Source organism: Xyrauchen texanus, chromosome 4 (genome assembly GCF_025860055.1).
Source record: "Xyrauchen texanus isolate HMW12.3.18 chromosome 4, RBS_HiC_50CHRs, whole genome shotgun sequence".
Taxonomy (NCBI): Eukaryota; Metazoa; Chordata; class Actinopteri; order Cypriniformes; family Catostomidae; genus Xyrauchen; species Xyrauchen texanus.
In genome coordinates this window covers 20,293,213-20,320,613 of record NC_068279.1, presented here as the reverse complement: position 1 = coordinate 20,320,613, position 27,401 = coordinate 20,293,213, and the positions used below count along the sequence as shown (strand labels likewise).

General features: G+C 39.9%; 1 protein-coding gene across 1 annotated transcript; it reads left to right on the top strand.

Annotated features, from left to right (window-relative positions):
• Positions 1-795: 795 nt before the first annotated feature.
• On the top strand, positions 796-18,907 carry LOC127639412 (A disintegrin and metalloproteinase with thrombospondin motifs 8-like). The gene is made up of 9 exons (XM_052121428.1): positions 796-1,789; positions 3,396-3,635; positions 5,057-5,189; positions 8,713-8,880; positions 11,801-12,099; positions 14,252-14,438; positions 14,597-14,769; positions 15,683-15,858; positions 16,415-18,907. The coding sequence occupies exons 1-9, from the start codon at positions 1,073-1,075 to the stop codon at positions 17,148-17,150; spliced, it is 2,829 nt and encodes a 942-aa protein (XP_051977388.1). The 5' UTR covers positions 796-1,072; the 3' UTR covers positions 17,151-18,907.
• Positions 18,908-27,401: the final 8,494 nt, after the last annotated feature.

Here is a 27,401-nt window from a genome sequence, read left to right as displayed (position 1 = left end):
GTCACACAAACAAATTATTATAGTGTTGGGCAGATTTTTCCCCCCTTGGTGGTACTGTAGAATCTCATACGATATCTTGTTAAATGGTAACCTCTGCATAAAGGCGTGTAGTTTACAGATTAATTCTATAAATGTTACAATGCTGCCTCTCAGCGGTGGTTTGGAAATCAACCTGCAATCAGTTCGCCGTTGCACTGTGCCAAGATAATGATCTGGCTGAATCATTCGGTCTTACTGTGTGTATTGCACACAACTTGGTTATGTTCTTCTGTTTTGTTCTTTAGGGTTTTAGGAGATTGCAGTGTATAGGCTTTATAGCCTTTGTGTAATGGGCCTGCTGCTTCTTTACACTTTTACACTTCTTTTACACATCGGAGTGGTGGTGGCGTAGTGGGCTAAAGCACATAACTGTTAATCAGAATGTTATTGGTTCGATCCACACAGCCGCCACCATTGTGTCCTTGAGCAAGGCACGTAACTCCAGGTTGCTCCAGGGGAATTGTCCCTATAATAAGTGCACTGTAAGTCGCTTTGGATAAAAGCGTCTACCAAATGCATTATATGTAAATGTATTACACTTACACATATTTTGAATTCCAGCCCGCTGTTATAGTAATAGCTGTAAGCAAATCCCACAGTAAAAGCAGAAAGGGGGCGTCCCGGTAGCACCATTGGATCAAACCGATTTTTCTTCTTCTTTGCTTTGTTGCACGAAGGGGAGGAGAGAGAGAATGAATATCAAAATAAACCGCATAGGCTATGCGTACTACTGTATAAATAGGCTACCAGCGGCACGAGCATTCATCGCGTATAGCCTACAGTGCGAGCTGGATGATGATTTTTTCATAGGATTAAGTTTATTGTATTACTTTCTCGAGACTTTGAAAGAAGCGGTTAACATTTATTTTTTGACTGTCTGCAATATTATTATTTTTTATTTTATTTTATTTACCGTTGGAGTCTGCATCTGTGCGTTCCGTATTAATTTTCGAAGTTTTCATATTTTTATCCATACAGCGCTATTTCCGAATTTAAATACTTATTAGAATACTTTCATTTATTAACCCATAAAATGGTCTCCATAATTAGTTGTTATAAATTTGTCTTAGTGAATCTCATAATGTCTCAGATTGCTCTGGGTGAGGTAAACGAGAAAGAGGAGACCGTGCCAGTAAACCTTACCCTTAGAAGATGTGTTTTTTGGAATGGGGAGAGACAGCGTTTTAAGATCAATGCGTTTGGCCAACTTTTCCTGCTTGACCTGGCACCGGATAGCAGGTTTGTGGCTCCTGCATTAAATGTTCAACGCATTAAAGCAAAGAATCTCCCCGCAGTTCTGCACGGTTCCAGGAGCGAAGGTGCTCTCAGGGATGTCACCAAGTACGAGGACAGCGGTGTGGACCTCAGAAACTGTTTCTACACAGGAACAGTCAACTCTGAAAAGGAATCGGTAGTTGCTGTCAGTCTGTGTCACGGCATTCGGGGTACTTTCATAACGCAAGGAGACGAGTACTTTATTCAGCCCAAAGCAAGTGACAAGACCACCGGGAACATTCCTCAGGTGCACGTCGTCAAAAGGCGAGTTTTTTCCAACAGTCAAACAGCTTCAAAAATGCTATTTGATCAAGTGAAAATAGACAATTTTGTGACAGAGACCAATTTGAACTCTATTGAAGACGTAGACGGCAAACTGAGACGTGCAAAAAGATTCGTGTCATCCGCGAGATACATCGAGACACTGATAGTTGCTGACGCTTCAATGGCACGTTTCTATGGAGACGAGATCAAGGTGGGTCGGGTCACAAATTGTGAAGTGAATTTCTTTTGTTTAAATAGCTAAACCATGCGCAACGATTAATGCAACTTTACAGTCTTTACATTGTCGAACGTAAAAATAAAAAAAACATGTAAAAGTCAACTACTGGTTATCCACGTAGAAGACGTTTCTCCACTCATTCGAAACACTGTCAGAAATATTTTTTTTTTTGGCAAACATTTTACCTTTAGGTGTACAACACCTATTTACTGGGGCGTTACCATCAAATGCACACCCACTGTACCTTCATTTCACCTTAAGGTACTAATATGTAGGCTAACCTTTCGGGATAGGTAAGATACAAATATGTTCCGAAAACACTTCAAGGGTACAGTGGGGGTACCTTTAGGGTACTGCCCCAGTGACGAGCTATTGTACCCCTAAAGGTAAATTTTTTGCACATTCTTTTCTGACAGTGAAGGATTAAACAGACCACCCAATTAAGTTTGTTGTCATTTTTTATATGTTTATTTAGAATGTCCCTTTATCCTTGTGCCTCTTGGATAATCAGTATACGAATATTTATTATATTATTCGGATGAATCCGTTATTCGTTTTGAAGTCATTATCCGTGCCTTTCCGAATAAGGTATTCGGCTTCTGGCACATGCCTAGTAAATGTCAAAATAATTTTAATTTTTGTGTGAACTTTCACTTTAAGAACAGCGATGTGTCTTCGAATCTGGACCAATATTTTTTGTTTGTTTGTTTGTTTGTTTGTTTGTTTGTTTTTTCAGCTATTTAACAATCATCAAACAAAATGGTTGAATGGCGTAAGATATTTTCAAGTATTTAATTACAAAACTATCATTCAGGAGCTAATTTTCAGAAGAGTAACTCCTCATTCTCATGCAACTGCTGCTGTATTCCCAAGTCCTACTATATCACAGGAAAGGTCATTGCGCAATGAGGACTACACATTGAAGGTTAGCTCAATGATCAGTCAGTGGCTTAAGATATGAATAGTAATATAAATAAGGCAAACCACTTAAACTTGTGGTTTGTGGGTGACTGTGAGGTTGGTTATACAGAGTGTAACAAAATATGAAACTTGTGAATCAGTATGTGCTTGTGGAAGAAAAAAGAAAGAATGAGTTAAAGAACCATCTGGAAAAGAAGGATGGCCAGGAGTTGTTTTGACCCATTTTATTGTTAAAAAGAAGAACAAATGTTTAAATATTTAGGTCTCGCAAGCCTACAGATTTGGACCATTCCCTTTTTTTTCACAGAGAATGAAGAGTCAAGTTGAAGAGAATACACACTTATGTTTGGATTAAGACATTTCTAAATAACATCTGCATAAGTTCAGATAACCATAAAATCTGATGATAATGTATAACAGGACAAATTAGGCTGACCTGAAACTTGTCAAGTCATAGTCTCCTAATGTTTGAAACTTTAGAGCTCATGGTACGTCATAATAAGCACTAAGTCTTTTGTATTTTCAAGGGCGTAATTTTACAGCTTTTTGAGTTTTTTGTTTGTGTGTGTGGAATGGGGGGGGGGGGTGCCTTGTGTAATATATCAACAGACTTTTGTCTCACTTCTGGGTTTCTATTTTCTCTCTGTTCTTTCTGCAGCACTACCTACTGACTGTGATGTCCATGGCAGCGCAAATCTATGCGCACCCTAGCCTGAAAAATTCAGTTAGTTTGGTGGTAGTGAAGATGTTGATTGTGGACGATGAGGAAGTGGGGCCTGAGCTTTCTAGCAACGGTGGTGTTGCCCTGCGAAACTTCTGCATGTGGCAACAACTTTTCAACCCAGGTAGCCAGAGGCATCCAGAACACTATGATACTGCCATCTTGTTCACAAGAGAGGTGAGAAACACAAATAGATGCCATTAAAAAAAATCTGAATAAAGTAGTCAAAATGTTCATAACAAAATCAATATAAATAGAGGAAGCTTCCCCTTGAGATGGCTGCACTTCTGCAGAGCTCTTCACCTAACAAGTAGGCCTTGACCTACCCCAGTCATCGATTTCATCGATTTCAGAATGCAACAATTGGGCTCTCTTTATTGGGCTCTCAATATACAAATTAGCTTAAATAGCTAAGAGGTGGCAAGGTAGACAAAACCCTAATGGGAATCAATAAGATGACAATCATGCATCTAACCAAGATGCTGTCAACAATTAGCCAAACTCCAAAATGCTTATCGAAATTCAAGGTATGAAAAAAAAAATATCGATATTTGAGAAATTGGAGAAATCAATAAAACAAATAAATAAAGGAATAAAAGGACTGTGAAAATGGAAGAATTAATCCAAAGAGAGAATCTGCATTACTGAGGATCGAAGAAAATAAATGGAGATGTTCTAAAAAGATGCTTCTTTCAGCTTGTAAGTTCTTCTCGAGCAAGGAAGTAACCAATAATGGAAGCAATCACACTGATGTTGGATCAGGATTATTACATTTTTAGCAGGATTGGACTTTTAATACCAGATTTTCTTGTAAAAATTTGAAACATGTAGGTAATTTTATTCATTTTCCTATTGGGAAAGATGGCAACTCCAACTCCCCAACATTTCCGGTCCACATCAGAACACAACAGCACATTTAACACATTTTACAGACATAATTACATTCCACCTTTGATTTACTTACTTGGCTACCAATTCTCCAAAACAAGAAGTAATTTCATTCTGTCAGAGACAGGGTCATGATCTTATTGTTCAGCAGGGAACCCTTTAATGTCCAATCTTGGAAACAGCAAGCATGATATTGTTGCTCTTCCAAAACCAGAGGGTTAACACTGTATATAGTAGGTGGAGGAGAAACAACATTTTGGCTATACTTCCAGCTGAGAGCAATAGAATGGAATGGTGGTCTCAGCTCTGCTGGGGCTAGATGGAGAAACAGGTGGTTTTGTTTAGTGGAGGTCTGTGTGTCTCTGGTTCATGGCTACCACTGAGATATCTTCTCCAGTCAAGGTTATCCCAGCCTGGACAGAAAAGTGCAGGACAAGCTGTTTGGTCTAGATATGCTGGGTGGTCCGACAATCTTGCAGTTAATTTTCTCCCTCTTGTTTTTTTCTAATACAGAGTCTACCATGTATTTGATTCATTTTATGATGGGAACACTGACAAATATGTTTTGCTGGCAAGAGCCTGCTTAAGGAAATCGGTCTGCCTAGAACTAATGGAGCGATGTCTGGATATCAATGTTTCAAATGTGTCCCCATCTCCTCTCGTCTCCTGTCCTCTCTCCAATCATTGTCTCTCTCTCTTTTTGACCTCAGGATATTTGTGGATATAAGGATTGTGACACTCTGGGTGTAGCTGATATTGGCACTATGTGTGACCCCAAAAGAAGCTGCTCCGTTATTGAGGACAATGGCCTTCAGGCAGCTTTCACTGTGTCACATGAACTTGGTATGTTCAGGCACACACACACACACACACACACACACACACACACACACACACACACACACACACACACACACACATGTTTGTTTTCCTATCCTTATGAGGACTTTCCATAGACATAATGATTTTTATACCGTGCAAACTATAGATTCTATCCCCTAAACCTAACATAACCCCTAACCCTAATCATCACAGGAAACTTTCTGCATTTTTACATTTTCAATAAAACATTGTTTAGTATGATTTTTAAGCGATTTGAAATATGGGGACACTAGTCTATGTCCTCATAAAGCACATTTATAGCATAATAACCTTGTGATTACCAGTTTATAACTTACAAAATTGTCCTGGTATATCACAAAACACACACACACACACACACACACACACACACAATACACTGAGTTACTATGTCTGAGTTACTGCGTTACTATGTCACCTTGATTTAAACATTTTCCCAGTCACACTCTACTCTCGGTACTAAGCTTATAAAGATCATACAGAATGTGCACACACAAATACAGTATGCGTTCAAAAGATAAGTAAAGTGTGTTCCCCTTCTGTCACTCACTCGATGTTGTGGGTGTTTGCATACTCAATTAACTCGATGACTGGCTGAATATAGTGCACTCTCGAGAGTTACTGTGCACACAGGGACCCAGTGCTCAAGCACCTCAGCCGTATTGGGCTTCGGGTCAACTGGGAAAAGAGCAAGCTCTCCCAGGTTCAGAGCATCTCTTTTCTCAGCATGGAGTTAGACTCAGTATCAGTGCCTCACAAGCGAGTGTGTGCAGTCAGTGCTGAACTGCCTGAACTTATCCATGTGGAGAACAGCGGTCCCACTGAAGTACTTTCAGAGGCTCCTGGGGCATATGGCATCCTCAGCGGCAGTCACACTGCTCGGGTTGATGCCTATGAGACCGCTACAGCACTGGCTTCAGACTGGAGTCCCAAGGTACGCATGGTGCCACGGCACATATTGCCTGGCTATCACGCCGGGGTGGTCCAGCTAATTTGGAGTCGGTTCGGCAAAGCACAGGTAGACCTGTTCGCTTTCCAAGAATCCTCCCACTGCCCACTCTGGTATACCCTGATGGGAGCTCCCCTCGGAATGGATGTGCTGGCACACAGGCTGCGCAAATACGCGTTCCCCCCAGTGAGCCTACTTGCACAGACCTTGTGCAAGGTCAGGGAGGACGAGGAGCAAGTTACCCTCATGACACCATATTGGCCCTCCCAGACTTGGTTCTCGGGCCTCTTGAAATTTCCACATCTGGTCCCTGGACGGGATGCGGAAGACACAAGTGGTCTACCGTCCGCAGTGGTAAACAAGATCACTCAGGCCAGGGTTCATTCTACAAGGCATCTGTATACCCTGAAGTGGCATGTGTTCACTAAGTGATGTTCTTCCTGACGCTAAGAACCCCAGAGATGCAGTCAGATCAGTGCTTTCCTTCCTGCACGAGAGGAATCTTGAAGGTGTTTTTTGCCGCTACATCGGCACACCAAGATGCAGTAGATGGTAAGTTTTTAGAGAAGCACGACTTGATCATCAGGTTCCAGAGAGGCATGAGGAGGTTGAATCCTCCTAGGCCATGCCTCTTCCCTCATGGGACTTTCCTTGGTCATCTGGGCCTTTGGAGGGCCCCGTTCAAGGCCTAGAGTCAGTCGAGTTAAAGGCCGTTTCATTAAAAACCACCCTGACCGCGCTCACTTCCATCAAGAAGGTCGGGGAACTGCAAGCGTTCTCTGTCAGAGAAACGTGCCTGGAGTTCGGTCCGGAAGACTCTCACGTGATACTGAGACCCCGACCGAGTTATCTACCCAAGGTTCCCAGGAGGAGGCAGACCTAGCCTTATCGTTGCTATTTCCGGTGCATGCTTTGCGCATCTGCTTGGATTGCATGCAGAACTCTAGATGCTCTGACCAGCTCTTTGTCTGCTTTGGCAGACAGCGGAAAGGAAATGCTGTCCCCAAACAGAGGCTTGCCCACTGGGTCATGAACGCCATTGTGCTGGCTTACCAGGTCCAGGCTGTGCCTGCCCCTTCAGGTAATACAAGCACACTCTACAAGGAGTCTAGCATCCTTGTGGGCACTAGCCAATGGCACCTCTCTAGCAGACATCTGCAGAGCAGTGGGCTGGGCAACACCCAATACCTTCATGAGATTTTACAAACTCCGGGTGGAGCCGGTTTCGTCCTGTGTTCTTTCAGGTACGAACAGGTAAGTTTTGTAATGCGGGGTAGCTGTCCGGGTGTGCCACTTGCATATAGTGCCTTTCCCCTCCAGGAGGTGAAGCTGTGCACTCTTCTCTCCCATGCAAGTTCACAAACTGTGAACCCTGGATGTCCTTCCTCCCAAGCCCTCTGGCTCGTAAATTCAGCTGAGGAATTAGTAGTCAGACACAGTTTGTGTGCTAACGTGCCGTGTACTGGGGTAAGTGCTCCAAAGGTGTCGGTTACCACGGTAAACTCCTGTAATGTATCTTCCACGGCATGTCTCCCTTGTGCAGAGCCCTCTCTGCCCCATCCGCTGTGTTTATAGAGCTCCTCACCTTCGAAGGGCAGGACCTATTGCCGTGCCCCTTTCATGTGCAGCAATTTAATGAGCATTAAAAGGCCCCAGCCGAATCTAATACTCTGTGGAGAGAAAACTTAGAGATTAAAGGCCACTGCTGGTGTGGCCTGTTCCCATACTAGATACGTCTCCCCCCCAGGGATGTGGGGAACTACACAATGTTTTTTGGGGCGTTGGGGGAGGCTACGTTCAGCCCCAGTGCATCTGTTCTTATGCTCGCAGTAGTCTGCTTACACCTGCGTCTGCAGTTCACGCAACACAGTTCAGCTGTTGTGGCATTTCGTATAGGGTCCCCTAGTGTCACTACATCGACACAACGTTGAGTGAGTGACAGGAGGAGAAAGTCTCGGTTACTGTCGTAACCTCCGTTCCCTGATGGAGGTAATGAGATGTTGTGTCCCTTTTGCCACAATGCTGTACTACCTGCTGAAATGTCAGGGTCCTTGTCTCGGCTCCTCAGCACAAAACGTGTATGAATCCTGCATTCCAACTCCCTTTTATACCCATATGATCGGGGTGTGGCAGGTAAATTCTCATTTTCATTGGCCTTTTCTCAAAGATTTTAAGGTGTTTTGGGGCTCCCTAGAGCAACCCCTAGTGTCACTACATCGACACAATGTCTCGTTCCCTCCATCAGGGAATGGAGGTTACGACAGTAAACGAGAAGTTTTATAGGACATTTATGGTTTGTCCATTAAATAAGTACAAAGGGCAGTTGCAGTAGTAGTAGCTGCAGGATTCTTGTGGGAATATTTGGTTGTAAGTACACACTGAGATGCATTGATAAACATCAATGAAAGATATATCGACTACAGTCATCTGGAGAAGAACAGTGACATGGAAAATGTGTTAAACTATACAGATATTGTACAACGCTCTGTTTTCCTCTACTTTCCTTATTTTTCTTTCTCACTTTGCATCTTTCTCTTTGTTTCTTTGTTTTTTCAGGTCATGTACTCAGCATGCCACATGATGACTCTAAAAACTGTGAGAAATGGTTCGGGCATCTCCATGGACACCATATGATGGCTCCTTTCTTTGTCCACCTCAACAAAACTCTTCCCTGGTCCCCGTGTAGTGCTCAGTACATCACAGAGTTCTTCGACAATGGCCACGGTATGTTCCCTCTCTGTATGTCAGAATACTGTTTTACTCATTTAACTTTTTCAATACATTTAATGTCAGTGAAAAAGAACTCACTGAAAAGCAGTAGTACTCATGTATTTGTTTTCCCTTGTTTTCTGGGTAATTATTTTACAGCTGGTTATCTCTTGTTCAACATAAGGTTTTCAGTTTCCATTTGTTTTTGTCTTTAGATTTGAATTCTGCATATTTCCTAGAAAAAAAACTAAAACAAAAACACAATAACATTCAGTGATGTTTTTGAGACATTTTGCCTGCATTGTCCATATGTCATTTTGAAGTTAATGGAAGCATTTCTCATATATATATATATATATATATATATATATATATATATATATATATATATATATATATATATATATTTCTATCTATGAAGCTGTGCTTTGCCTACCAATTTGGGGTGTAACTTCATCAAGTGAAAGGCATCTCAAAGAGGACTTTGAGATATCTGAAAGAATTGACCCCACTACCAAGGTTGTTAAATTAAGGTTATCTTTTAGGAGGATATCTAATGCCTACTTCGGTTCAAAGATAACAGAACAATTCACAATATGATGAGTTCAGATAAAAGAAAGTGACAGCTCAAGAAATGTGGTAGATTTTTGCTTCAGTTGTTGATTTATCTCCGTCGATATCTCAGACTCATCTTCAGTGACTCACACATTCCAGGTTTAACAACTGTTTTCCCTCAAAGAGACACTATGCGTAGCCAAGCACATGCTGTCTTTACTGGTCGCAGTGTTGCCGCAGGTAGACTAAGAACTGATACAATTTCTAGGCTGTTATTTTCTATTGTTGTTAAGCTTGTTTCCATTTTAACAAAAGCCTTTCATTACTGAGCATTCATACAGTAAATTGTTTTACGTGTGTAAACAGAAAAGGGTTTCATTTCACGGTATTTAATACTTCAGAAATTAAGGTGTTTGCAACAGATACTTAAAGGCTAATTAGATTTCACAGTATCAATTATCAACACAATGGGAGTCGAGAAGTCTGCATGAATGTTTAAAGGTGTTATATTGTCTCCATATCCTCTCTGATCCATATGGATAAAACTAAATTTAGGAAGGACTCAGAGCAGACATTCCTTACAGTAAAATTAAACTTTCTTTTGTTCCCAATTCAATATTTTGGACCAGAGTGAGCTAACTAAAGCTCCACAATAATAGATTACATAATGGAAAGCTCCAAATGGGAGACTGTTATGTCTTACGCAGTTAGATCTCTCTGCAATGAAAAAAATCCCCTCAAGCCTGAGTGCACACCTGGTTTAGACTTAGTGAATATAAGTGATTGGTTTAGCTGAAGTAAACATGCAAAGGCTCAGTCAAAAGCAACTGGCTGAAAGAGAATAACAATGCAACTTCATAAACAACATTACAGAAGCAGGAATGAATTCTAAAGCAAAAAAATACAGCTAAATTACACATAAAAATGGAACAGTGTTGACAGTTTTCTGCAGCTCAACTGCTTATTGCAATATTGCCAAATTAGGTATTATATTTTGAGGATATGGTACTAGTGTACTTCATTTAAAAAAAAAGATAAATGTATCCTCTAAGGCTTTATCATCTAAGAACCGGTTTACCCCACATCCACTTTCCCCTACCTTCTGAGCCATATTGCAATTTATCTAACTATCAGTTTATGAAAAAAAATGACAAAAAGTATAAGGGGAAAACAATTTAACAGTAAATAGATAATAAATAATGGTGATATAATAAACAATCACAACTGCATTTATTGCACGTGTCCTTAAAGGAATAGTTAACCCAAAAATGAAAATTAGCTAATAATTTACTCACACTTAGGCCATCCAAGATTTGGAGTTTCTTTCTTCATCAAGATTTTTAGGATTTCATTTCAGGCCTCATCCTTTAAACAATGCAAGTGAATGTACTCCATTTTTTTTGATGGTCCATAATGCATATCTATGATGCATCAAAATAATCCACATGACTCTAAATAAAACATAAAGTTCTTCTGAACCCAAACGATTGAATATTTTTAGAAACAAGATAATACTTATATACTTTTTAACTACAAATGTTTGCTTCTGTACATATCTGTGATGCGCGCTCATGAGAGGGATGAGGTAAGCTCATTAGTAAGGTCACGCATGGAGGAGGAGGCAGGAGAAAAACCCCTCTAAAACACTGGGGCTCAGTAATGGTGGAAAACCATTATGTACGGTAATACAGCTAGGACTATATGTGTTCTCACCGGCTGCCTCGCTAATTGTTTCCAACGGTGGGATTGCTATGATCCAATTGTGGCAGCACAGGCTCTCTGCCTCTGTTGGCATTGGTTGGTATTTACTACATGTGCACCACCATGTCTCCATAGATCTCTGCCTCCCCGAGACTTGTGATTGTGCCACTGCTGCAGCCTCCTCCATCTCCCTCAGTTCCTCATCGGTGTATTCAGGCTCAAATAGGTAGGGTTGGGTGAATAACTCCATCTCCTATTTTCTTATAAAATCCAAATCCTCTGACATCGTGTTTGAAATTGTTTTGGTTTGTGAATGGCGCTTGGTCTGTGGTCTGAGCAAGTTTCTCTTGTAAACAATGATGTGCTTCCTACCTCCTCCTCCACGCGTGACCTTACCAACGAGCTTATGTCACGTCATCTCATGAATGCACATCACAGAGATGTACGGAAGCAAACATTTGTATTTAAAAAGTATAAAAAATTTAGTACATTCACTTGTACTGTTTAAAAGAGGAGGCCTGAAATAAAATCCTAAAAATCTTAAATTCTGTTTTGATCAAAGGAACTCCGATAGATCTCGGATGTTCTGAGGGTGAGTAAATTATCTGCAAAAATAAATTTTGGATTAACTATTCCTTTAACAATCTCTCTGCATGTGCACTCCTTTTCCAATTCACAGGTGACTGCATGCTGGATCCACCTGAGAATACCCTCCCTTTACCTGCCGAGCTCCCTGGCCACACATATGGACTAGACAGGCAGTGTCAGCAGGCTTTCGGGGAGGAGTATACCCGTTGCCCCAATGCCCCTGAAGATCAAGTCTGTGCTCAGCTGTGGTGTCGAGAGGATGGAAAGATGCAATGCACCACTCGGAATGGAAGCCTGCCCTGGGCTGACGGCACTCCCTGTGGGGAGGACAGGAGATGTCGTGAGGGTTTGTGCGTGTCAAGTGCACTGAAGGAGGTGGGAGCAGAGAAGGTTTGTATAGCGTGCAGGATGTGTGTATCTGCATCATTCTGTTTTATCGCACTTTACCTGTCAGCACGTCTACATCTATAGTGAGAAAAAAATGTCTGGAAATGCCCAAGCACAGATTTATGGGCACCAAAATTAATTTTATTTTTTTTTAAAACTGCCACTTTGGCCTTGCTTATGGCCCTTCCTTTAAATATTGTAAACGCATACTGTCTCAATTATCTCCTCTGTCTCTCTTAAAATCTAAATTTTAATATACACTGCCTGGCTCAAAAAAAAGTAGCATACTCTAATATTTAGTTGGGCTGAATAAGCTTGGATTACGACACACATTTTGTTGTGGCATTGTTTCGACAACCTTATGCAACGTCACAATATTTCTGTCCAGATTTGAATTAATATTTGGCTGAGATCTTGTATTGTTGACGGGAGAGTTTAACCACTCTGTAAAGTCTTCTCCAGCACATCCCAATGACTTTCAATGGTGTTAAGGTCAGGACTCTGTGGTGGCTAATTCATTTGTAAAAATGATTCCTCATGCTCCCTGAACCACTCTTTCACAATTTGATCCTGATGAATCTTGGCATTGTCGTCCTATCCGTGCTATCAGGGGTTAAACAACACCATTGATGGGATAACCTGGCCATTCAGTAAATGCAGGTAGCCAGCTAACTTCATTTTATTTCCTCATAACTTTGCTGAGCCTAGACCTGACCAATTTAAGCAAACCCAGATCATAACACTGCCTCAAGAGGCTTGAATAGTGGGCACTATGCATGACAGGTTCATCGCTTCATGCGCTTCCCTTCTTAACCTGACTCGCCCGTCAATTTGGAATAGGGTAAGTCTGGACTCATCAGACCACATGACCCTTTTCCATTACTCCACAGTCCAATCTTTATGCTCCCTAGCAAATTGAAGTTGCTTTTTCCAATTAGCCTCACTAACAAGTGGCTTTCTTGTGGCCACACAGCTGTTACTTCACCAAGTTTTTAGTGATCTCCGATTATGATCATTTAAGATTTTTTTTCAACCAAATTTCTTGAAGCTGATGGTTCACCACTATCCTTCCAGATTTTAATAATGCATTGACCAGTTCTTGGACCAATTCCAGTGATTTCAGCAATCTCCTTTTTGTTTTCTTTGCTTGAGGCAGGCCACTAATTTGTCCCTTCTGAAACACAGTAACATCTTTTCCACGACCACAGGATACAATGACCGACATGGTTGTTTAAGAAATAAGAAGCTACACACTGCATCAGTTAGGGTTAAAAGAATTGTTGCCAGCTGAAACATATTAATCACTGCAATAATGATCTAATCATAGGCTCTAAAGTATCTGCTTATGTAAATCCAAACGGCAACTTTTTTTTTTTTTTTTAGGCTATTTCCCTTCCTTATACTAGTGTCTGCTCAAGATGACACATTCTATTCACCATGCTGTTTACATGTTTGAAAGAGTCCTTAGAGTCACTCAAAGTCAGACTTTATTTATTTATGTATTTATTTATTTATTTTCAGAAATAAAACCCATTCCTCCTCTAGGATCCTAACTGAGCCCTGTCTCTGAGCAGCTTAAAATAATCAGTCTACTTTAAATCCATCTTTTAAATGCCAAAGAGAAAGTGAGGGGAGAAAAAGTGAGAGATTTAGAGTTTATATATAGTAGAGTTAGCCTAAAAAAGCTCAATAATTTTTGGGCCACCCATTTAAGATGCAGTTGCAATGTATTCAGCAAAGCCCCTTAAAAATGTATGATTATATTTAGTGCAGTGTGTTAAAAAAGAAAACCCAGCTAGTGATCCCAGACGACCTGGCTGTGAGAAGACATCCTTCAGCCAACTCATAAAAAACTCTGAAAGAAATGCAGTGTGGTATGTTCACATTCTGTCAGCACTACGCTTAGAGGAAGTGGTGGTTAGGAGCCCTTTACATGCATGGCCATATCAATGTGCATTTTGTTATGCATTTTAATTGAAAATGGCACTCTGTCAATTTACAATTTATGCAAGTGCATTATACAAGTGGATTTATACAATAATTTGTTATAGAGGCATTTGAAGTTTGACCTGGCATAATGCAAACATTATTTTTGTACTAGGTGCTACATATTAAGAGTGAAATGTATATCTAACAGCCTCTATTTTTGTTCCAGGTGCAAGTCAATGGTGGGTGGGGTGAATGGGGCCCTTGGGGGCCATGCTCACGGACATGTGGTGGGGGTGTGGAGTTTTCTTACCGTGAGTGCACTGCTCCAGTGCCACAGAATGGAGGATTGTACTGTGTGGGACAGAGGGTCAAATACCAATCCTGCAATACTCAGACATGCCTAGGAGACCATGGTAACATTTTATAAATAAACTCTCTCCATACAGACTTTGGGTGGCATAGGTCACATTATTGAGGGCTAGAGAAGGATTGAGGTCGAAAGATTCTCTGCTTTTTAAGACCATGCGATCGTTATGATCACTTTATTCATAATGACCATTTTTATCCACAGGAAAAAGCTTCAGAGAGGAGCAATGTGAAAAGTATAACACTGACCGTTACTTGGACATTCATGGGAATATAAAGCAGTGGATCCCAAAATATTCTGGTGTCTCTTCACGAGACCGCTGTAAGCTTGTCTGCCGAGCCAAAAGGACCAACGAATTCAAAGTTTTTGAAGCTAAGGTGCACATGCATTGAAAACGTTTTTCTTTTAAACCAGTTTGATTAGTAATAATCTCAAGAAGCAAAATATATTTTACTCTCCTCCGTGTATATGCTCTAAAGCAGTGGTTCTCAAACTGTGTGTGAGTCTGAATGTTAGTGCCCTCAAGTGGTGTGCGGCACGACCCGGGATATTAGCATTAAAAATAATAAATTATTGATTTTATCTATATTTTAAGCTTCTAAATGTTAACATTGTATGTGTTTATTTCAGAAACACACTCTAATTGATTGTGTGAACTGCAGGAATATTGGTATCAATCAAATATGGCATTGTGTGTGTCTCTCACAATCCTCAAGACTGTGCTCAAAAATTTATTTTTGCATAGTGCTGAACATTGGTGGTTACTACTTGTTACTTGAATCTTCTGATTTGATTGAAGGTGGTACTTGGCCTGAATAGTTTGAGAAGCACTGCTCTGCAGCTTTAGTGAGATGTCTGGCCTCTTTCTTAAACTTTTCTCTTGTCACAGCCCCATTGATGTCTTTACACTCCCACTAAACTCTCATGCATGAAATATTTTCCCTGTTGTAAAATGTGAAACCTGAGTACCCTAAACCCACAGTACAGCTACTTGCATAAGCTCTTGTGTGCATCTCTCTGAAACAGATATTTCAGATATAGTTGAAATGTAGTTAGTTTTGCGTCATCAGCCCAATGTTTTTGTTATTCCTCTTTATGTTGTTAAACTGTTCAGTTTAACTGTTTTTCCTTTGCTTGAGCTCCAACTGCTTACATTTTCCTCTCACTTGAGCACTTAGGCTGCCATTGAAATATAAATGCACATTATGTCTTGTTTCAATTGTCAGGTTTCTGGCTATCCTAACCCTTTAACACTGAACTTTTGTATGTGTTTTGCTGTGTGCCGGGCAGGTTGTGGATGGCACCACCTGTGGGCCAGACACCACATCTATCTGTATTCAGGGCCAGTGCATCAAAGCTGGTTGTGACCTGGTGATAGGCTCCAACCAAAGACTGGATAAGTGTGGAGTCTGCGGAGGTGATGGTACAACCTGTAGGAAAATAGGTGGCTCGCTAAATAAAGCTACGTAAGTAGGATACTGAGTAAATTTGTACATTGAGTATATTTAAAGGTATAGTTAACCAAAAAATTACAATTCTGTCATTTACTCATCTAAATGTTGATTTAAACCCACACAATGTAAAACAATTATTTTCTTAATTTCTTACAATTATAACAATAATTAGTATCTTATTCTCTGGCAAAAATATCTAAACATCCTTTCACCATTCAACATTCAAACAACATTGCAAGAATTCTGAAGCCATGAGACCAGTATGTGTGATGAACAGAACAAAAATGAAGTCTTTATTCATTCTCAAATTAAATCAAACCATTCATGAGCTGAATATGCTGTGCCCAAATTACAAATGGCAACTATGGCGCAGGTTGGATGTCTATAACATCAAACCTCTTTGGTTCTATTAAAGTCATACAGGTTTGTGGAGACATTAGAGTAATAAATAATGACAGAATTTTCTTTTTTTGACAAACTATTAATTTAAGCATTACTAATGACATTTAAAATGTTAGAAAATAACAACACGCTGTAAACACGCTTTTTTTTTATAATATTTTCACAGTTTTGGTTACAATGATATTGTTACCATACCTGCTGGGGCCACTAATATTGACATAAAACAACGCAGCCATCGAGGTATCACACATGATGGTAATTACTTGGCAGTGAAGGCAGAAGATGGAACCTACATCCTGAATGGAAATTTGTCAGTGTCCATGGCAGAGCAGGACATACCAGTGCCTGGAGCCATGCTACGCTACAGTGGCTCTTCAACAACCTTGGAGCGACTTCTTAGCTTTCACAAGCTTCAGGAATCCATCACTGTCCAGCTGTTGTCCACAGCTGGAGATGCCTCACCCCCCAGGATCAAGTACATCTTTTTTTTGCCAAGGGATGTACCTTTTAGCAAGCCTAGCACAGAGAGCAGGATTTCACCACATGTGATCTTGCCTTTTGGTGGGACTGACTGGGTATTGGGTGAGTGGTCTGAGTGCTCCAAGAGCTGTGGTGCTGGATGGTCCAGGAGGAGCGTGGAGTGTAGAGATGGGGAGGGGTCCCTGTCCTTCCTCTGTGATGCTGACCTGCGACCTGCAGACATCCGGCCCTGTGGGGATCTGCCCTGTCCGATGTGGCAGATGGGGACGTGGTCCGCATGCTCACGGACTTGCGGACCAGGAGAGCGCCACCGTACTGTAGTGTGCATGGACTACACAGGCAAGTTTCTAGAACATGAGAAATGCAACCCAGATAAGAGACCAGAGGTAGTTGTAGGAGAATGCTTTTACCAAGACTGCTAAGGCTTAGAGAATGGGGAGGTGGTGGGATCCATTGTAGTGGATAGTGACTGAGAAAGCCTAAACCATGCTTCAGAAACACGCAAAGGAGCTCTTTGGAATAGAATGTTAGATTGGATATCACTTATTAAGCATAATAAGGGCATTTTATATTAAATATGATCAATATCATGGATTAACCTACTTCTCTGTGATGTTTATATTTTGCTCAGTTTCAATCACAAAGGTAACCTCCTATGGAGATCTACCTCAATCAATACAAGCTTCACAGTTGTTTAGAGAGGATTCCTTTGGACAAAAAAAAAAAAAAAGAAAACTAATGCACAAACCTGCTGAAATTCTGTTAATAAATCTGTCACATACCTCCATAATACAATGCAGTTTACTCTGCATCTAAATGAGTACAAATTAAGGAGGTTCCTGAAAGGTGGTCATACACATTTTTCAAGTAAGAGTGTCCGCAACAGGCTGCATTTTAGTATCTTTTTTGCATGCTAGACTAATTGATTTCACACATATTAATTTGCCAACTTATGTTAGCAATGAGCCTGTTTCCTATTAATATCTACTACTTTGTTTGTTTTACTGGTATTACCCTCCAGGGCTGTCAGATTTACTGGAAGAAACTGAATTTGGAAGTACAATCCATTACTGACCAAATAATAGCTGAATGTGAACAACATACAACAACATTTTATCTGTAAAGTGTTTCCACTTTTGGGACAACAAATTGGATGAATGAGTTTAGTTTTGTATTTTTAATGAATTAATTTTGTTATGAAGAATCCAAGTAGAATTGCCTTCTCTCACATACTGTGGATATTTTTATATAAATACAGCCATTTGGTAATAAGCTATTCCAGTTTGAGAGCAACGGTGAGAAGACTACAAAGTGTGCCTTTAATACATTTTCTATTTGCATCCACTGGTACAGTGTACATAAAAGGGATCATACAATATTACCAATATAGGAAAATGTGAGTTTAAATGAGATAATTATTTATTGCTAAAAGTGGATACTTACTGTATATTATAGGACACACTTGTGCCCTCAAGATAATTATGATGATTAAGACTCAAAAAAAGAGAAAAAGTGTTTCCTGTGAAGAAAAAACAAAAAACAAACATTGAGATAGATTGCAATATATATTTTTACAATCTGTTTACTTTTCTTTACTGTTCCAAGCTTTAGTTGACACTGTACATACAGTGCATTTAATGTAAATGTCAATAATCTAAAATCCACAAACACATTATCGGTTGCCCTTGAATGAAGAGTAAACTTGAGCTTCATGATATGCAATTTTTCAAATGTTCTTAATAAAAGTAAGCTTTTATTTAATGAGATAGGTTAAGAGTTTGTTCAATTACAGAAGTGCTGAGCAGACAAGGCTAATATTACTGAAATTTTCCCTCTAGCCAGAAGAGCACTGAATTTTATATTTTACTAAATGCAAGAGTGATTTTACATATGGTTAAATGCAATTAGAGTAAATGTGTTAAGTTGTTTAACAATTACGTTAGATATAATTTAATTCAATAGGACCTATAAAATACAGATAAATACAGGAGACAAAGATTTGCATTCCATTTTGAGTCAAAAGTATGCAAGTTTTGAAATGGTGCATATTTGAAACAAAAGCATTCTATCCCTTCAGTGAAGGTCTGCACAATGCTTTTGTTATAGCTTCCTTTTATTAAGCTATTTATTTTTTCTACCTTTAACACCAATTTTGTTTCTTAATCCTGCTGTCTGTCCTACATGATTGATGTATGAATTTAAATAAATAAAAAAATTGTCTACAATAAAACAAATTTGACTCATTTATAAGGCCTCCATCTCAAAACAGTTATTATTAAGTAGCCTGTGGTCTTAAATGTGTGAGATATTTGAAAACATGGTGTGTAAAAAAGAAAATGTATATAAACTGTCTGGAAGTTAAATAATAATAATACATACATACATTTAAAAGATTTCAGCAAATACAGGTATACACATAAATTAACGTTCTGCTCAGTTTACATTGTGTGGGCCAAGATCAGGGCCAAGACCCAGGCGTATACTGGGCCAGAACAGACAAATTTTGCTAACTGGGAATCGCCATTGGAACCCATGATAAGAAAACCATGTATGTCCACGTTTGCTAACGGAAATCCATGCGGAGTCCAATTACTATATCGAACCGTTCACTAACAGATTTGAAATGAGAGTATTGTATTTATGGTGCTAAATGTGACTAATTATGTTATTTTCATATAATTTTTAAAGATTTTTTATGAGAAAAGGAGTTCCCCTTCTGTCGTTGTGTCGAATAGTAACACTAAGGGTCGCTCTTGGGAGCCCAATCCACCTTCAGATCTTTGAGAAAAGGCCAATGAGAATGTGGCGAATTGGCAATTTGAATTTGCATGCCACTCCCCCCGACATACGGGTATAAAAGGGAGAACAGGATGCGTATTCAGTCAGACTTTTCTTCGGAGCCGAGCGGTTGTATTACAGCCAGCTGAATACCACTGCCGTTTCCCATTCACCTGACTCTTCAAGAGCATTCTGCGGTTGGATATAAGGTGCATTTATGTGTGAATTTAAATAAATAAAAAATTTGTCTACAATAGAACAAATTGGAGCTGACCGCCATGCTTTCCCCGGATGCTGCGGGTGTTTGGCTGGATTGGAATATTCCACCCACCCTCCAACAATCGCGACTGGATGACTGGTTCCTGGGTTTGGTCGCCGTTCGGTCCGGGTAACTCTCACGTGATCCTGAGACCCCGACCGGGCTATGTGCCCAAGGTTCCCACGACCCCGTTTAGGGATCAGGTGGTGAACCTGTAAGTGCTGCCCCCGGAGGAGGCAGACCCAGCCTTACCGTTGCTGTGTCCGGTCCGTGCTTTGTGCATCTACTTGGACTGCATGCAGAGCTTTAGACACTATGAGCAGCTCTTTGTCTGCTTTGGCAGACAGCGGAAAGAGAATACTCTTTCCAAACAGAGGCTTGCCCACTGGATCGTGGACACCATAGCACTAACATACCAGGTCCAGTCCGTGCCAGCCCCCTTGCGGGTTCGTGCACACTCCATGAGAAGTGTGGTATCCTCGTGGGCATTGGCCAATGGCACCTCTCTACAAGACATCTGTAGGGCTGCGGGCTGAGCAACACCCAATGCCTTCGCGAGATTCTAAAATCTCCGGGTTGAGCCGGTCTTTGAGGTACGATCAGGTAAGTTTTGTTACACGGACAGCTGGCCGGGTGTATCAGTTGTGCATAGCGCCTTTCCCCTCCAAGGTAGGTGAAGCCGTGCACTCTTTCTCCCATGCGTGTTCTCGACTTTTGAACCCTGGATGCTCTTCCTCCTAGCCCTCTGACTCACGAATTCAGCAGAGGAATCCGTAGTCAGACCAAATATGTATGCTGACAGGCCTTGTACTGGGTTAAGTGCTCCACAGGTCTCGGCTACCCTAGTGGCCTCCTGTGTGTATTTTCCACGTCTCCCTTCTCTGTTTCGATAGACCTGCGTCTCCCTTGGCAGAGTCTGCCCGGTTTCTATGTTTGGAGAAACTCCTCCCCCACGATGGGTAGTACCTACCACAGCACCTTTCCCATGTGTGGCCCCTGTGGTCCCATATGATGTATCTGCCACTTTCATACCCTCCGCCAAAAGAAGGGCAGGGTATGGCATCGGCGGGGTCTTTTCTTCCTGAAAGAATAGAAACGGAAAAGAACACCTTACCCGGTGCATTTTATGAGCATTAAGGGCCCCAGCCGAATTTAATTCCTAAGTAGAAAGAAAAACATAGAGAAAAAAGGCAGCGGCTGGCGCGGCCTGCTCCCATGTTGGACATGTCTCCTTCCCCCACCTCAGGGTTATGGGGAAGTACCCAATGATTTGGGGCATCTGGGGAGGCGCCGTACAGCCCGAATGCATCTGTTCTTATGCTCGTAGTAGCTTGCCTAGACCTGCATCGGCAGTTCATGTGACCGTTCAGCCTTTGTGGCGTTTCATATTGAGAGGCTTAGTGTCACTATTCGACACAATGTAGAAGTGAGTGACAGAAGGGGTACGTCTTGGTTACTGTCGTAACCTCCATTCCCTGATGGAGGGAACGAGATGTTGTGTCCCTCTTGCCACAGGCTGAACTGTACCACTGTAAAGTCTGGGAACTTGTCTCGGCTCCTCAGTGCAAAACCTGACTGAATCCGCATCCTGATCTCCCTTTTATACCCGTATGCCAGGAGGAGTGGCATGCAATTTCAACTAGCCAACTTCTCATTGGCCTTATCTCAAAGATCTGAAGGTGGATCAGGCTCCCAAGAGTGACCCCTAGTGTCACTATTCGACACAACGTCTCGTTCCCTCATCAGGGAACGGAGGTTACGACAGTAACCGAGATATTGATTTAAATTTTTTTTAAAGAATCATGCTATTCATCAGACAGCAACGATATGCATGATTTGTTTTCCGTCGGCATGCAAGCCAATTTGAAAAATATATAGGCCTAACCACTGAATGCAGCAAAATCAAACTTGCACCTGGCATATCTTGAAGATCTTGCTGTCTTACCAACAATATCAGCATCAACTTGAAGAGCTGAAATATAATCCAGTAGGCAATGTGTCACATCTTCAAGGGTTATATCTTGTGAAATAATTTTTTCTTGATTTGATTATAAATAACACTTGCTATGTAATTAGGGATGAACTCTATGATAATGCTACCATAATTTATGTTTTACTCCTGAAGTGCATTACTTTTATTTAAAATTGGTTATAAATGCATAATTATATATACATTAAATGTATATATAAAGGTCTTGCTGTGTATCTCTGCAGATACACAGCAAGCGATGTATTATCAGTTGACTGTAGCCACTGACTATAGTCTTCTTTCCTGCACCACTAATAGTTTGGGTTTGGGTGAGAGACACTGATCAGCATTTACAGAAAAACTGCAGAATTATTATGGACCAGCAATCTAAATTAGTGGATTAAACAACCTAATATGAGTGAAAACTCTTAGGGATTTTTATTTATTCAATTAATTTGCCCCTCATGCCTGACAAGCTATTTTTAAGGGCCACATTGTGTCACTTTGTAAGGCACTGCCCCCTATTGCCACCCATCCTAAATAGAGTCGAGGAGTCGATTCCATCGACTCTTATGTCTAGAGTTTGGAGTCAACTCCAAAAAAGTCAGAATCGAACATACCTAACATTTACGCGGCACTGACGAAAATCTCGACCGACTTAGAAGACCTCGTAGAAGTACATATAGCGATAACATCTATGGAGGCGAAACATTCCACCCTGATCACAAGAATGGATGATGTTGAAAAATGGTTTGAATTTCTGGAGTTTGCTGAAGGAAAGCTATAGGCTAACCCGCCTGCTACCAAGGCTGTTGTGGAATGCATGTGGGAAAAACTAGAGGATATGGAAAATCAGAGTGGGGGGTAATAATTTTCTTTTCTTTGGAATCCCTGAGGGACAGGAAGTTCAAGATAAGGTGAAGTTTTTGGATGGGCTCATTCCAAATTTGATCGACACAGTGGACTGCCATCTCGAAATTGAGTGCGCCCACAGACTTTTCGGTCAACTTCCTGCAATGTGTTACAGACAACGATCTATCCTGGCAAGATACATGTGGACAGCTGACAGAGACATTGTTCTATGAGTAGCGATGAATAAAGGCACGTTGTGCTGGGAGGACAACAACATCATGGTTTTTCTGGTTTTTGATGCAGTGCGACACAAGCGAAGCATGACGGTTTGAAAGAGTGTAAAAAACTCCTTCACCAACAGAAGGTGGGCTTTTTCCTTATAAGCTGAGATTTAACGCCAAGGGTGAGCGTAAGACATTAATATGCCAACGACAAGCTGTGGCCTTCATAAAATCAATGGTGTGAGTGTGTAAATTTGCCTGCACTCAGTCAACAATACAGACTACACATTTTGCATTTTACTGATGCTGCCTGAGAGGGTATGTTATTCTGTTGGCTGCCCACGGACTCTCGCTGTACTCTTTTCTTATTTTTCTTGTTGAGTCCATTTGTTCATTTTGTAGGTTCGATGTGGTTATTTACTGGAGCTTATTTTATGGAATACATTTTTGTGCAATTTAATGGCACGAATTATGTTTTAAAAAACAAAAATAAAACAAGGGGAAAAAAGAAAGAAAAACCCCCCACCGGACTTCAACAATCGGGTAGCAATAGTGTTGCAGAAAATCTCGTGAGCGGGCATGGACCATCTGATTTCCGTGGGATGGATGCCAGTTGGAACTGTTGTGCGTGGGATTGAAGCACATTTTTTTCACATTCTGGATTTGATTGTTACTTCAATGTTGGAAAGTGGTCTATATAATTTATGCCTTGGGTACACAGTTTATCTTTATATGTCAATATGTCACACTTAAATTTAGGTTAAATTTTCTCTCCACGAGGAATGTTAATGGGCTGGGGCACCCCATAAAAAGAAGGAAGGTTGTATCTTTCCTTAAGCATAAAAAATATGAGATAGTGTTCCTTCAAGTAACACAGCTTTCTTCACAGGAAGCTGAAAATCTTGGTAGGGCATGGGGTGGGCATTTGTTTTGCAGTGCTGGTTCGAGTAAGAGCAGGGGAGTCATCACATTGATAAGTAAGCATTTAAAATTAAAATGTCTCAAACAGATCAAAGATAATTTAGGAAGAGTTATTACTGTTTTGGCTGAAATACAGGGGCAAACCCTTATTTTGGATAATATTTATGCACCCAATGCTGATGATCAGAGCTTATTTTTATAGCTCTTGAGGGAAAGCATCAAGCAGCTGGGATCCCTCATGATATGGTTTTGGGTGGAGACTTCAATCTTTTAATGGATCCGGTCCTTGATCATAGTGATGCGAAGGTGTGTAGACCCTTTAGAGCAGTGTTTCCCAAACTGGGGTACGCATAAGAAATTGGGATTCTTTCAGACAGTAAATCAATCTAGAACAATTTGGGATCCTAAAGTCAAGCCAAAGGGTCTCTTATGTGGGCATTTTAACATACGAAGTATTATATCAAAAAGTGATCTTTTACTAGACTCTAACTTAGATTTTCTTTGTTTATCTGAGACATGGCTTCATGAAAATTCTCCATCTGCAGCATTAGAGGTACCTGGTTTTAAATTGTATAGGACAGATAGGGTTGGTTCTAAGGGAGGTGGTGTTATGATTTATGTGAAAACTACCATCCAGTGTAATGAAATTGCCTGGGCAAATTGTATGGACTTGGAATGTATTGGTCTGAACCTTATATTATCACCACAAATATCTTTTGTATTAATCGTAATTTATCGCCCACCATCTTCTAATATTAGTTTTTATGAAAATTTTAAACAATTACTAAAACAGTGTGATTTTAACAAAGAAGTTATTATAATGGGAGACTTTAATATCAATTGGGAAGATAAAACCGTAAGAAAGCATCTCAAACAGATAACTGATCACTTTCATCTGAAGCAAATGATTAATGGGCCTACAAGAATAACTAATTCAACAAGTTCTGAAATTGATTTAATTTTTAGTAACCGAGCAGAGAGAATTTTTTAAACTTTTAATATGTTAACAGGCCTTTCTGATCACAATTTGATTCTAGTGGCCAGAAAATTATCTAGCAAGAGATTCAATTCATTCAATATGACTCTTATGGCATTCCAAAACGTAAACTAGATGATTTCAGAAATGCAGTTCAAAGATCAGGACGAAGACAGTCAAATATTTTCCAAAAAATTAGAGAGCACTATTAATGATTTCAGCTGTAAACTTAATCCTAAAAATAAAAAATATACTGTCCCTTGGATTAATTCAGATATATTAAAATTAATGAAAAAACGTGATCTTGCTTTAAAAACAGCAAACAGATCAAAGTTTAGTCATGATAGACAACATTTTGCTATGTTACGGAACAAGGTGGTAAAGTCGTTGAGAAAAGCAAAGGCTGATTTTTTTCTGAGGATAATTAATGAGGCGAGAGGTAATTCAAAAACAATCTGGAATAAGTTGAGCTACTTAAAAGGTGACAAAAGAAAAGATAGGTCTTCACTTGAATTGATGGTTAATGGGAAGCTGACTAACAATCCAGCTGATGTAGCCGAAGCACTAAATTATTATTTTGTTGACTCGGTAGTCACAATTACACAATGTTTTTCCCCTAAGTATACAGAAATGTATACAGTTAATACAGGTGAACAAGCCCTTACTCTAAGGGCAGTCTCTGAATTAGACATCATAAGAACAATCCAGAGCAAAGGACATATTTGGTATGGATGTGGTAATGCTTAAAGAGCTTAGTGAGTCGTTAGTTAATCCTATCACTAAAATTATCAATCTTTCAATTTCTCAGGGGATGTTCCCATGTGCTTGGAAGTCATCTGTTATTGTGCCTATATTCAAAAGCGGTGTTCTTCACTCTGCTAGTAATTACAGACCTATTAGTATTCTACCTATAGTCTCAAAGGTTGCAGAGAAATTGATGGCTGCACAAATCACTAATTATTTGAATAACAGATCTTTTGTTTTACATCCAATGCAAGTTGGCTTCAGAGCAAACTATTCAACTGAGATGGCAAATTGCTATTTCACTGAGAAAGTTAAGTCTCTATTAGATAAAGGAGGGGTTGTCGGGGCTGTGTTTCTTGATTTCAGGAAGGCCTTTGACACCGTAAATCACAGAATTCTGTTGTCTAAATTATTAAGTTTTAATTTCTCTCTACATACGTTGAGATGGATCGAATCATACTTGTCAGGTCGCACACAGTTTGTTAGTATACAGAATTATAAGTCAGCTCCTCTAAGTATATCCACTGGTGTTCCACAAGGATCTATTTTGGGTCCTTTACTTTTTATGTTGTACATCAATGATCTTCCATCTGTTTGTCCTAATACTAACATTTAAATGTATGCAGAAGACACTGTTATTTATATACACGGAAGTAGTGTGTCACAAGTTGCAAATTAACTTACAGAATCTCTGGCTCATGTTGCGGCTTGGCTAAAACAATGCTACTTACAGTTAAACATCTCTAAAACAGTGTGTATGTTTATCACCAAAACTAAGAATTTAAGTATAGTTCCAGATGTATTTGCATCAGGGGAAAGATTACAAGTTGTATCTGAATATAAGTACCTTGGTATTCTGATTGATTCCAAACTTTCATTTAAGGCGCAGGTTAAAAAGGTCTGTAACCGGGTCAGATTTAGTTTATCAAATTTTAGATTTATTCATGATTATATGTCGTCTGAAGCCGCTCTGATGTATATGCATTCCATGATCATTTCTCATATTACCTACTGTTTAACTACTTGGTCGCAAGCTAGTACTACTCTGAAACCACTAGTCTTTGTATAAACAATCACTAAAAACTCTTGATAAGAAATCAGTTTGGTTTCATCACTGCTCAATATTAAAAAAAATACAACTTGCTAAGCTGGGATAACTTGATCAAATATGTACATATCTGTTTGCTGTTTAAGACTATACATAGCCTGTCTTCACCACTAAAACAGTTTGTGAACATTAGAACTGCTCACCGATCTACAAGGGGTGGGGAAAGAGGGGACTGTATTATCCCTCTCAAAAGAAGTAACTTTAGCCAGTCTGTATTTTCAGTCAAAGCTGCAAGGGAATGGAACTCCGTCCCATCAACAATTAGACGATTACATGCTTTTGGTTCTTTTCAGTCTCATCTTAAAAAAATGGTTACTGACAATTCAGCACTGTCAACATTAGTATTGTATTCTTGACAATAGACTTCTTTGTACTAATTGTTCTTGGCTATGTTGCTCTCTTCTGTTGCCATCTTTGTCTCTCTCATTCCTTTCTCTCATGTTTACTTTGTTTTAGATAATTCACGTTTATTTTGTATTTATTTTTATTTTTATTTATTTTTTCATATGATGTGTATATGTGTGATGCTCTGTCTCTGTTTTAAGGGTGACCGTTTAACATTCTGTAAAGGGTCTACAGATGAAAAATAGCCTTTTGGGCTAATTCTGGCACGTTTACATTTATGTTTATTAATGTGCATTGCCCCTGTAAATAAATAAATAAATAAAATAAATAACATTAAAAACCCAGTTCATGTATTTCTCACTGGAAAAAATAATTTTGTGTGGCATCTAGAGTAGAAACACCAAAATGGTTGTGTCGTAAAGGTCAGATAAATATTTAATGAAATAAAAAATGCATCTACTCATGTGTTATGCATCACACAAGTATCTTTTTTCGTCAGC

Excerpts from the sequence above, each read along its gene's own strand:
- LOC127639412 (XM_052121428.1), top strand. The coding sequence starts at position 1,073 with ATGGTCTCCATAATTAGTTGTTATAAATTTGTCTTAGTGAATCTCATA. Across the intron at positions 12,100-14,251 it reads AGGAGGTGGGAGCAGAGAAG|GTGCAAGTCAATGGTGGGTG; the intron begins GTTTGTATAGCG and ends TTTTTGTTCCAG. Across the intron at positions 14,439-14,596 it reads GACATGCCTAGGAGACCATG|GAAAAAGCTTCAGAGAGGAG; the intron begins GTAACATTTTAT and ends TTTTATCCACAG.